This window comes from Pezoporus occidentalis, unplaced genomic scaffold, assembly GCF_034315485.1.
Source record: "Pezoporus occidentalis ecotype Australia unplaced genomic scaffold, CSIRO_AGI_Poc_V1 ctg50, whole genome shotgun sequence".
Classification (NCBI taxonomy): Eukaryota; Metazoa; Chordata; class Aves; order Psittaciformes; family Psittacidae; genus Pezoporus; species Pezoporus occidentalis.
The window spans coordinates 3,681,318-3,694,008 of NW_026915836.1; the positions used below are offsets into that span (position 1 = coordinate 3,681,318).

The window sequence follows — 12,691 nt, forward strand, 5'->3', positions numbered from 1 at the left end:
TCATCCTTCATCCCCGGTGCTTCACCTCATGGAGGAGCTGCGCAAGCCAAAGAAGTTGGTTCGTAACACAAGCAAGTCCTGACTCATTCCCCGCTTCCCAAAGCGGGGAACTGGGTTTCTCATCATTCTGGAACAAGGAAAACAAGTGATAGAAGCAACCACTGAAAGTCAGTTCGGTTTGCATGTATCCTTCCAGCTGGTGCAACATGGAAAGAGGTATGGTCGTCACTTCTCTGTTCTTCTTTTGAAGTTGCCTTTCAGCTCTACTTCAGCTACTGTCTGTCCCTGCATGGGGAGCAGAGGAAGAGAATTCTCCCACTGTTAGCCAAGGAAAACCTTCCCTCCCACAAAGTGCATCTCAGGCCCCAAATTAGGTTTTTAAACTGCTTTGTTGAGAATGGTTTCTCACCTCAGTTTCCCAGCTGCGGAGAGACAAAAACCCCACTGCCTTTCCAGCCAACAGCAGAGGCAGGTCCCATTCCCAGTCCCCTAACAAGTTTCAGACGACTCTCCAGCATAGTGCTTTTGAAAGTTAATTTAAACACCAGAGAAAAGAAGGATGTAGACATGCACACACTCGTGTTCATAGAGTCCCTGTCCCTTAGCAGGCTGCTCACGAGTTGTTTCACTCAAACAAGCCTCTTTATAGAGTACAAATCTTGCGTCTATCAAGGAGTACCTGGGTGCCTCTTTCCTATGCTGTGTCCTCAGGTGATATCTGCAGTGAAAGAGAAGGAGAACATTAAAGCCCATGGAATTTAGCTGGACAGGGCCTTCAGATCTTGCCCTAATCTTTCTAACATATCTGATGGGGCTAGAGAGGAATATTTTATTGCTAGAAATAGTTGAGCGATTACTTCAGAGAAAGGACGGACGTAACACAAAAGAGTTTCCAAGTGCCGACAGGAAGGAATGTTGCTCATGCGAAATTCCACATTAGGCACTACAATAATAATAAAACCCCCACCGGCCCTTGTGATGTCTGAACTCCCCGACACTGATATATGGACAGGGCAACAGAGGAGGAAAAAGACAGGGAGAGCAAAGCAAATATGCCGGGATGCTTACGAGCAGAATACAGGAGCCAAGTGTCACAAGTTGACCCTTTGTGTTTGCACTGAAACCTGACTGCTCCGGGCAGAATTCCTTTAGCCATTCATACCTGGTTTGATTTTTGTTGATAATGGCTATTTCTCATAGCATTGTGACATTTAATGCCTTTTAATCAGGACTTCAGAGAAGGAGATACGATTTTAATTACTAAAAAAATCCATTGTAACACATTTATGTTTTCCTCAGATGGATTTGACCCAGCTCTGATGAAGGGCTGTAATAAATAAGCGTTGTGCATACAGGCACACAGCAGGAATACAGCTTGCTTCGGAACAAATGAGCTGTGCATCCAAGGAAAACGCTCACTCTCTGATGGCTGCAGAAGAGTCCTGTCACGTCCTGTGCTGGAAAACCTCTCACACTTCCAGACAAGGAGAGGTGCACATGATAGCAATCCCGGTGTCTTCATCTGGTGGTCACCCACTGCTCAGGGTAGACCTGATGTACATCATCCTCTGGGACTGCTACCACAGAGACACCTGGATGCCACCATAGCTGGGTTTCTCATCACCCAGGAACAAGTCAAACAAGGTATAGAATTACAGGGAACATAAATCATTGACAACTTTCTTATTAAGGGTGACTGGGACACTGGGCTGGGAAGCACCTGGTAACTATCGAGCACCTAAAGGAGAGACTGAAGTGCCCAGCATTATCAATAGTACCAACCTCTGCGGCTTCAGCCCATTTTTTCAGGCCCTCTGACATGAGGTTGGGATGTTCCTTCCTTGAGGCTTGCACATGGCTTGTACACGACCACAACATAAAGATGAAAGTGCAGCATCTCTCTGAACACAGAACAGGATTCTTTCTGTCATCCACCAGCCTTTTGCCTTGGTGTCCTTCCCCAGCAGGTCCATTTCATGCTTAGTTGGGACGGGGACCACACCAAGTGGCAGGAAACATTGGTACTTTGGGTTTTATACCAAAATAAGTTAGCCTACAACCCTTGTCCGCTGTTCTTTGTGGCTGTCATACACTTAAAAATCACTTAAGTGGCCAGTTGAATGAATTTTATGTAAAGATAGGCTGCTTTTCCTCTTATAATGATTAAATGAGGGACAGAAAGAAATTTGTTTTAAAAGACCTCTAGCTGAAGGTTGGCTTATGCCCTGAGCCAAACCAGTTTGAGTTTCAACCAAAGCTCCTGATCGTGTTGAGGGTGTTTTAACATTTCTCATTCATCTGGAAATACTTTCGTATTTCGTAGCCACACAAAGCTGTGCAGCTCTTGGGTCCCAACACACAGCTATGGGGATGTGCTAAAGAGAAGGAAACATGCTTTTAAAATGCCTGAATGAAAGGAAAGACAACATTTGTGGCTGGGAGGCAAGTCAGAACAAAGTCCACTTGGAAAAAGGCTGAGAAACAAATGAATCGAAATCGGCATCACATGGATAATAAAAACAACATTCAATGGATTACTTGGTTAATAACTGGAAAACCCCAAGGAGCATACAAACAGAGAAAGGAGGAGGTAACTCCTTTGGAAGTACTGTAGGATTTTTCCAGGCTCTTGAGGCTTCAAGTGAGGCTGCCTGGCCATACTCATAAGACTCTGTACTCACACGGGGGATTTTTGTCGTTAAATCGGTGCAAAGAAGTACCTGCGTGCTCTGAAATCAATGGAAACCTGATTTCTCCTGCATGCGGATCTCTGCAGCCTCATCAGAGATGACTGACCAGGCTGAGTGTCCTGCCGGGATTTCTCCTGCATGCGGATCTCTGCAGCCTCATCAGAGATGACTGACCAGGCTGAGTGTCCTGCTGGGATTTCTCCTGCATGCGGATCTCTGCAGCCTCATCAGAGATGACTGACCAGGCTGAGTGTCCTGCCGGGATTTCTCCCAAGGGTGCATCCCACAAGTGTAAATCTTCATTATAACTTAGTGTCTTGTCCTCGCATCGGTACTTAAGTCAGAGAACGCTGCTTTTCCCCGCACTAAGCAGGAACCTGGGAACAAGTCTCAAAAGCCAGCAGCACGCTCAGTAGTTACAGCCATAGACAGACTCCCAGCTACCAGCGACTTCAACCATCAGCAGCCTTACATGTGATGCTGAAAGAAATGTCCCTCTCCTTCCCTGCCACATAAGCATGCAGTGACCCGTCTTTCTAAATACCCATTTGCCACTTTAGTTTTGAGGGTTTGTGTGACTAAACGACAGGTTCCCATCCCAGGGGGGCCTTCTCTTAACTTACCTTCTGATTGCTCAGAAACCTTCTGAAAGGACACTGCCCTTAAAGAGGGCCTGAAGAAGGTCTCAAAAGATGTCCCTGTTATTTTCCCCGTTGACTGCGTGGCAGGAGCCCTGCTTTACCCCACTCTCTCCCTGTTGAAGGGACAAAGGTCAATTCAGAAGTTCCAAAACGGAAACAAACCTTTAATTTTAGGTACTATATTTCCAGAGACGAGGCCAACAACGTGACGAGGCGGTGTGTTGGTATGAAGGTGGACATTATTGTGAAACAGGAGAGAGGTCAAAAAGCCGCCCCATGAGCGATGGACAGGAGGTGACCGGTAGCACGGGTTCCATCCCCCTGTGCCAGAAAAGCCAAACCAAAACACACACATCCTCACGTGCCTCCGTGCACGTGCCACGAGCCGAGGTGTGGGATTCCTAAGGGGACCGTGCTGCTGCTGCTGGAATATCACAGACAGGAGCTAAGCTCTGCCAAGGGATCTGCTACCTGTATTGTAAAGCCAGCAAGCCAGGTCTGTGATTTCAAACCCAAAATTCAAACCCTTTTTAATAGAAAAATTGAATCGACCACAATAAAATAATAGAGCACCACACTGCTAAAAGGGTCTGGATGAAAAACCTCACCTGAAACAGCTCTGAGCATTTCCAGGTTTCTCCTGCATCGCTGTGTAAAGCAGCAGCTCGTTTCCTTCCAGAGCTGCGGAGGTAAGAGCACACGAGTGATTAAACAAGCAGGTTTAACTACCTCGCGCCGACAAGGAATTTGTCAACACGGGCTCAGTCTTTATGTGGCTCTGCAGCAAACACTGTACGGCTGCAGGAGTCAAGCAGCTGCCTGTCAATAAAGCCATTCTCCTCGCTGGAACATAATAGCACAGACTCAACATGACCCTCAGAGGCCTCTTTAAGCTGCCTGGCTGTCTCCTCCTTCCCCATCCCTCCAGAGTCCTTCACCAGCAAGATCTGAATTGAAAGGGAGGGGAATAAATAACCCCCAAACACACGTATTAGAATCTTTTCTATCCATCTTCATATTAAAAGTGACTTAACCCTGGGCAACTCAGTCTACATACACACGAGCCTGAGCGAAAGCAAAGTTAGGGAAAGACAGCTTTGATTCACAGCACGTGAAGGGCTACCGACAATCCCTTTTAATAGAGCTTGCAACATTAATGTAGCCGGAGCCGCATGTGACACCCATTAGGGCCAGGGAGAGCTCCCATGCATATATTTCAAGGAAGCAGTAGATTCCCCGGTCCCAGAAGCTGTCTTCATTACAAAAGTCTAATGCATTTTTTATTATTCAGCCTTCAGTGGAAATGTCACCTTTCTAAAGCAAGCTGTTATCATGTGTTTCCCATGCCAAGCACATGGCCTCTAAGGAGAGGGTTTTATCTCTACATTTTTAGTGATTTGTATTTCTCTTTCAAGGAGCTCCATGCCTTAAGGCACCCGAAGCACAAGGAGGAGAGGTTACACAAGGTGCTGCTGAAGAGGACAATAAAAACCCAGGGCTGGGAGCCCGAGCAGCTTCCGAGGGCAGCCGATAATTCAGCTCCTTTGGTAGATGTAATTACGAAGCTTTTCCTTGGGTTGGGACCATATCCTCGCAGAAGCAGGCGCCCACCGAGCGCAGGCAGTGCCGCTGCCCCGGCGCCTGCCAACCAGCCAGATGCTGCCACATATTGGCATCTGGGGCCTGGAAAAGCAACTGCGGTCTCCGTTTGGCGGCGGATCCTGACCCCGGCGACTGAAGGAGACAAAAGGAGGAGAGACGGGAGAGGGGGGCGGAAATCTCTGCTGACAATTGCACTGGTAAAGACCGAGACAAAACCCTAGTGTTGAACCGCTCTCCAAATGAATAAGTTTTGGAGCGGGGGGGGTAAAACCAACACACCCGGCATGTTCTAAATGCTGTCAGAGTCCAGGGTGAAGGACAAGGGATTATTTATGAAAAGGAATAATGAGGAAACCAGATGCCTGCCTTTTTCAGCCCTCTGCGCTTCCAGTCACCCTAACGGGGCATGTGCCGTGCTGCTCATCAAAGACTCCCCTGCCTGAAACCGCAGGGCAGGCACTAGCCAGCTCTTCCCGTCTCTGCCACTTAACTAAATGCCCTCCCTGTTTTACTGGGAGGTTCACACAGTCAATCAGCAGCACAGCAAAGGCTGAGGGAGAAGAGGTGCAGACCTCAGCCCAGCCAGTACCTGGATGGCCACGTAACTGCACCCAACCAGAAAAGCAACTATTAGAAGAAACCCAACCTCATTTCTCCGAGGCTGAAGCTACATGGGTATGCTTAAAGCAGGGAAGCAAATATGCTTTCTGTACCTGTTTTCCTGAAATTGCCTTCTCTCTGTAACAGAAGGGTAAGCTCCTGACCCCAGCAAAGTCAATGGGAAAGCTCACAGTGACGTTAACAGTGCTGGGAGTTCACACTGTGCAGCTACTTAACCCTAGAAAGCTCAGGACAGAGCCTTGGGCAACATCACCTAGTGTGAGGTGTCCCTGCCCATGGCAAGGGGTTGGGACTGGATAAGCTTAAGGTCCTTTCCAACCCAAACCATTCTGGGATTCTATGACTGCAGCATCACATTGCTCCTGCAAAGAGCCAGAACAGCCAAGGTCCTTCCCACAAGAACTCACCTCTTGCTTCTCCTGAGTCTCAGCTTTACTAGTCCTGGCAAGACACCATGGGAGACCAGGGGTTGGTTACAGGGAGCTTCTCCGAGGCTCAGAGCAGGCAGGAGGCTGGAAAGGAAGGGGCCCAAGGAAGCAGAAAGGTGGGGAAGCATGAGAAAGAAGTAGTACTAAAACCTAGACAAAGGATATCTGCCGCTTGGCATGCAGTCCACATTGCTAAGTAGCTCTTCTTCATGCCTGGTTCATAAAGGAAGATTATGAGCTTGCAAATGTCAAACCACAGCACACGAGCAGGACCACAAGCGGTGCTCTAAATCACAGTGCAGCACGGGCCCCTCTCATGGAAGCTCCTTCCTCGTTATCCCACCACTGCACAAGGCACCATAAAACTCCTGTTACTCACACACTGCCAGGGTAAGCAATTTCCCAACGCTTTTACAACCCCAGCGCTTCCATTCTGTGGGAGCAATCCTCTGTTTTCAGTGGTACGTGGGGATAACAGCTGCATCTACTAATCCGATCCCAGGCCCTGGTGTTTTGGGGCAACACTTCAGAACCAAGGGCACAGAAAGGGCAAGAAAATCTGCGAAGGACGTAACACAAAACATGGATGGAGACAGCTGGGCAAACCTAGAAAATACCCTGGGGATAAATGGCTCAGCTCATAGAAGGGGATGAGAGAAAACTGGTAGAGGCGAGGTGGTACCAAGGCAGAATAGATTTCTCCAAGGCAAAGCAAAAGGAGGTTAGCAAGGCTTTGCTAAGGAGGACCGCTGACCCATCTGCTCTTCCCCTGGCCGGCCCATCGTTACCTAGCTCCACCACTTGCCAATTGGATTGTCTAGCTTATTGCCCCCAGAAGGACTCATCCCAAAGATGCCAACATCAGGATCTCAGCAGCGAGGCATCAAGTCCACTGCCTGCAGCCTTCTCAAGGAGACACAAATTCCCCGCTGCTCAGCATTGTGCACTTCCCCAGACCTCCTGCCCACCACGGTGCCACAGCAACCCTCCGGCAGCAGCTCTAATCCCTCCCGATGGGTCCCTGGGCCACAAAGTTGGAGACAGAACTGTCTTTGGAGAAGGAAAGGCTCTGTTCTGCCAAGAGGCGCTGAGGTCCTGTTGGGGCAGCACTCCTAAGCTGTCACCCGCTGCACGGTGCCTGGAGCATCCTCGCTGCAGCACCCTGATTATCCCCTTCTGCTCTCCCCACACAGCATTACTTTGGGTGGGACCCAAAAGTTGGGATTTTTGGCTTTGCCACCCAAAAGTGAGGATTTTCTTGAGGATACTGCACCTTTGGACCTGGGCTCCCCAGCTCAGCTCCCACAGATGGCTCAAGCAGCCATCAGCCTGCACCGGCCCCATGGCACAGGACACAGGCGTGTGCTGCCAGTCTGAACCACTGCTGCCAGCAGCAGCTGCTCGGCACCTTTTAAGCAAGTCCCATTCCCCCTCTGGGAGTTGGCTGTGCCACCCCTTCCCAAACTGCAGCTGGAGACACACAAGGCACCTTGTCGTGCACACCCTGTGGCCCCACTGCTGCTTGGCCAATTCCTCGCACCCCCATGTCACCCTCAGACACATTCACACACACAGGAGCTGCACCCCAGCCTTGTGCCCTGATGAGGACAGTGCCACGGTACAACACTCTCACAGGGTCCAGCCCTGGACCGGGTGGGATCATATGGAAAAGTCCTGAAGCACTCGGGGTGGTCGTCACTGCACCCTTTTTGTTGGTGGGTAAATGCTAAGCAACAACTGATAACACACATGGTGCCACCCATGGTGCAGTGAGAGCCCGCAGGAGGTCCGGCCAGCCACGCTGTGGAAGAGCCCACTGGGCAGAAGGAAACCAGGAACACTGGTCACACAAACAGAATCTCCAGCAGCATCTCCGACAGCACCCTGAGGATGCTGTGCAACGAGGACAGGCAGTGCTGAGGCAATGAGCTGCTGAAGCGAGAGAAGGGGATGCAAGTAGACAGAGAAATCCTGACCACACAACTCAGACCCTGCAAAAGCTGTGAGGCTCCGATTTGAAAGCTACCAGTGGCTCAGAAGACAGAGAGCCAAGGGCCAGCTGAGAGAGGTGTTCTTCAGCCGCATCGCTGCTGGCTGCCAGAGGACTTTGGGGGTGCCCAGCCATGGACCACTCCTCACTGGTTCAGTGGCACATGCTGGGGACCAGGTAAAGGTCCTCTCACACAGAGCACAGGGCTGGGCAGCGTCTGGAGACCGCAGAGGCCAGCTCAGCACAAACCCTGAGAAATCAACAAATGTACATTTTCATTTTACTGCTAAAACCCCTACCATAAATCTCACCTGAGAGGAAGTTTCTGTTTCTCCAGCTTCCTACTCAGTGTCCTTGAGAAAACAAATGACACCACACTCACTAAACACCCTCCAACAAACCCGGAGCGGTTCTCTTCGCACTTCCCTGTACCTTGTTATGCTGAGTGCTTCATTTAGAGGAGGCTGACCTCCCCAGCCTTCTTCATCCCAGTGCCCTTCACTGCGGGGACACACCAAGGAACAGGTTTAGCACCAGGGAGAGGAGCCGGGTGGATGCTGCGGTGCAGGTAACCCTGTCGACTCAGCATCCCAAAGGTGTGCAGGGAGTCAGCGGGACAGTGACTGCTGTCTGAGAGGTGATTTTCACAGGAGATAGAGGAGCTGTGCTACAAGCACAGAAGCTGTGAATACAGCCACTAAAAGCAAAGTTATGCCCCTTGTATTTCATAAGATTCAGTATCTTCCATAGGTTGGGGCTAACCTCACTCCTGGCTCAATCCTACTCAGTGCAAGCCTTCAAACACTCATCTCACAGTGTTTCTTAGCAGGACACAAAAAACATTATAGAGCGCAATGAATTACCACAAACAGAATTATTTGTCCTAAGGGTGTTGCCTGCCTTACCTGAACATCCACAGGAGAACAGGAAAATCTACAGGTTTATTTTCCTATGTTTCACATAGATGCTCACTAATTCCTGTGAACAAAAGCAGCACTCATTTGTTTTGCTGGCAGCCATTAGGTGTAACAGAAGGAAGCTGGAGTGGACTTTGCACTACTTAACAATGAGATGGGCACCACAGGGCTTTGTAAGAGGCACCAAAAAGAAGATATATGTTGAGCATTTCAAGTCCTAAAAGCCACAGATAAAAAGCATTTATTAGGTAGGAAGGACTGTCTTCAAGAACTAAAGTTCAAAACCAAGGTCTGAATTAGGCTTGAAAGGTTTTGTTTATTAAAGGAATACATGTAAACACCAATACAATATAATACATGTTTAAGGAAAATAATAAAGATAGAAGTAGGCTGGGGTTTTTTTGTGCAATTAACTCCAGACCGTGATTCCTTAAGCAAAACCATCATCTGAGTCAGCTGTGAGGTTACAAAAACCAGTAAAGGCTCATTTCTGACAAGCCATCTTGCCAAGTGCCTCATTCCTTCTAGACTCCATCATCACGATGCCCTCACTACTAATGTACTCGAGAAAGAAACAGTTGTGTCATTAGCTAAACCAAACGTGGGTGACGGGTCCCCTGCCTTCTGCTAGAAGAGCGTGCTCCTTCTGCTGCTCACAAACCCAGCTTGTGCTCCTGTGCTATCTTATCCTGCCTTCACTTGCAACCAGCACACGGGCACAACCTGAACAAGAAAAGCATTTTAAAGCAACGTGGAAAATATTTGTTCCGCAGTTATCACCAGGCAAACGCAATGGGACAGATCAACATGGGCAGTGACATTCTCATGGCCGGGCTGGAGAGCCCCAGGGATGGAGTCAGGCGGCTGAGGGAAGGGAGGCTTCCCTTGAGCAGCGAGCCCCCTCCAAAGTGACAGCCAGGGCAGTGCTGGAAGGAAGCTCTGGATCACATTGGTCTCCGCATTAGAGATTTCCGACCCGCTCAGCGCAGGAAGTTGTTCCTGTGGCTCACCTGAGGGAGTTCCTGTTATGAAGCCAGAGGGTGGTAGGTTGAAACACAGTTTCTGAGTGATGTAATCTTGGACAGCGCTCCGTAGGCAGTGATACCAGTGACCTGGTTACAACCTGCAGTGTTGTCACAGCCCCTGCGCTGGCCTGGTGATCACAAGAAAGGGAAGAAAAGGGAAAAAAAGCGAAGGGAGTGGAATAATTTAAAGGGGGGGGAGGAAGAAAAAAAAGACTTTCCAGATTTCCTTTGTTTAAGTGAAGCATTTTCCTTTTCCACTTTATTTGAACACACAGACCCGGTGTCTAACAGATGGAGACTGTGCAGATGCACTTTTGGGAGTGCCCATAAAATACACTGCTAAAATACAAATGGAGGGATACTTTTTTCCCTTTTTTTTTTTTTTTTTGGAGTTGTAAATTCAATAATCATTGCTGTCACCTCATTTTCCCAAAGGAATTTGCCCTTTGTTCTCCGGATAAAGCTGGGGAGAAGAAGAAAAAGGAGGGGGAAAAAAAAAGGGAGAGCAAAGGAAACATTTGGGAAAACACCCCACAGATCCATGATCTGTACGAGCATTGCAGCATAGAGCATTTGTGTGTCAGGAGCCCATACGAGCAGGGCTGCTCAGCAGCAACAGCAGCACACAGCGCACTATTCTGCGTTTCTTATACTCTTCTCCCATTCTCCAGGCGTCCCTAACAAACAAACAGGTCAGCTAATTGGCTCATGCCCAAGTCTTACCCACTAGGGTTTGCTCAGAGATGTCACTTAGTCATCTGGCATGAGCAAATCCCAGGCTTCTTCCTGCCTGAGCAGCGGAGTGGGTGAAGGCTTTCTTTGATTTATTAAGACTGTTAACAACCAAGCAGGAAAGTTCAGAAGCTTCCTCAAGCAGAAGAGGACAAGCAGAAAGGGTTTTCTTTCCTGAAGTAGCAGCTAAAAATAGGACACTTAGAGGAAGCAAAGTTCATTAAGTGATAAAGTGGTGGCTGCGGCGATGAGAGAAGAGTTTTTCCTTTTTTAATCTATACATTTATTTAGCGTTATGTGTTCTTGCTCCTTATTAGAGTGCTGAAGCAGTGTTTATCTGGCTGAGGAAAAGATGATTTCCCTTTCTGTAGTGACTTTAACATGTAGCTCATCAAATACAACAAAGTCAAGAGTTATAAACAGACATTGCCAGCCAACAAAGTACAACATCTGACAGCATTATTTGCCTTTTATATGCTCTTTCCACAGTGGGAAACGATATGCCATTTTCAAGACACATTCCACAATATTAAGCAACAGCTTTCTTAATTTTTAACGGATATATTATTTTTAATGTGTCAACTTTTGCATAAAGCATTTTAGTATTTTATTCAGCATATGCCGTTAATAAATTATTTGCTCCTTCCTTCCTCTGCCCCCCCTCCCAGAGCTGCACTTAGCACAGGGAAATGGTCGACTGCCACTATGAAAGATACTTTGAACTGGCACAGCCTATAGACACTTCCACCGTTAGACAAAGCACCAGGAGCACCCTCCTGTTTCTGCTTGGCCAACGAGCTGGCAGTGCTAAACATCACAAACCACCCTTTGGCAAAAAGACATACATACACGTAGCAACCAGTTGCCGTAAGAACAAGCCAGCACCCTGTACAACCTGTGATTCCTGTTACAAGCTTTTGGCCTCATTGCTCCAACATCCTTTAGTCACCACGTCCAAACAGTCTGGGACATCCAGAGGAAGCAAGTCAGGGTGCTTCTGTGCCAGACAAACTTGTCCACTTGACCCGAGTTTGTTCAGAGGACACGCACCTCTCATCTCAGCAGATCTGCCCATTCTATAAGGGCAAAAAAGGGATGAGATTTGATGTCTTCAACACCAGCAACGCCAGCACCAAGACGCTCCGCAGGATTAAACTGCAAAAGCTTGATATGAAAAGAAAAATATAGAGATGATTCAGTGAGTGAGAACAAAAACAACCGCTTAAAAGTTCCAGAAAGGTCTAAGGTAAAGGACATCCTACTGTTTTCCTGCTCTAAGAATGACTCTCAAGAGTGTGAAAGCATGCTTGAAATTCCTAAAATCTAGTAAATGGAAGAAGACTCTCCTTTCCTTGAGTCTCAGCGCTACAGTCTTCAGAGACTACTGATCACAGCATGCAATTCCCTGAAGCACTGCACACTGGGACTTCATTTTAACCTCGTTTTTCAACAAAAGAGAGCAGCAGCCAGAGGTGCATCAGGAGAACTCTGGACACTGCGTTTGCTTCATGTTAACCTTTGCTCCCATCACCGCACTATGGCTACAGCAGGGACAGGGGTCTGTAACTTTCCACTGCATACATTGTGAGTTGATGCTAAAATACCAGGATTACAGCCAGTTCTCTATTTCCTAAAAAAAAAAACAAAAAAAACAAAACACCCAACTTTTAGAGTCGTATTAATGGACTAAAAGTGAAAAATGCAAACCCCAGTGAGGGAAACAAAACAGTGTCATGGCTTCATGGAAATTTCCTAAAATCCAGCACCTCGTTTGCTTTTCAGTTGTACATCACATGCTGAATTAATGTGAAAAGGAAATCACAATATTTACATCTGTTTAAAGACACCACTCCATAGATAGGGAATGCAAAGGTACTACTCCAAAGAGACTAATAAAGACACAACACAAATATTTAGTTTAGAACTGCTTATACTCTATTCAATTACAGGCAGTACAAAGGCATGATTTCTTTCTTGCTTTTTCTGCAACAGCTAATAGGATAACTTCTCCCAGTTGTCACTTGGAACAATGTGTATTCATATCT

General features: G+C 47.8%; 1 protein-coding gene across 15 annotated transcripts in view; it reads right to left on the reverse strand.

The window, feature by feature from the left end:
• Positions 1-9,181: 9,181 nt before the first annotated feature.
• Positions 9,182-12,691, reverse strand: part of RPS6KC1 (ribosomal protein S6 kinase C1) — a 91,587-nt gene continuing 88,077 nt past the window's right edge. For 13 of the 15 annotated variants that reach the window (XM_062637069.1, XM_062637068.1, XM_062637064.1 and 10 more), the window contains one exon: positions 9,182-11,810. In XM_062637069.1, the coding sequence (XP_062493053.1) occupies positions 11,700-11,810 (111 nt within the window). In that variant the 3' untranslated portion in view covers positions 9,182-11,699. The remainder of the gene's footprint in view (positions 11,811-12,691) is intronic. The other 2 variants (XR_009968195.1, XM_062637065.1) reach the window with 2 other exon arrangements.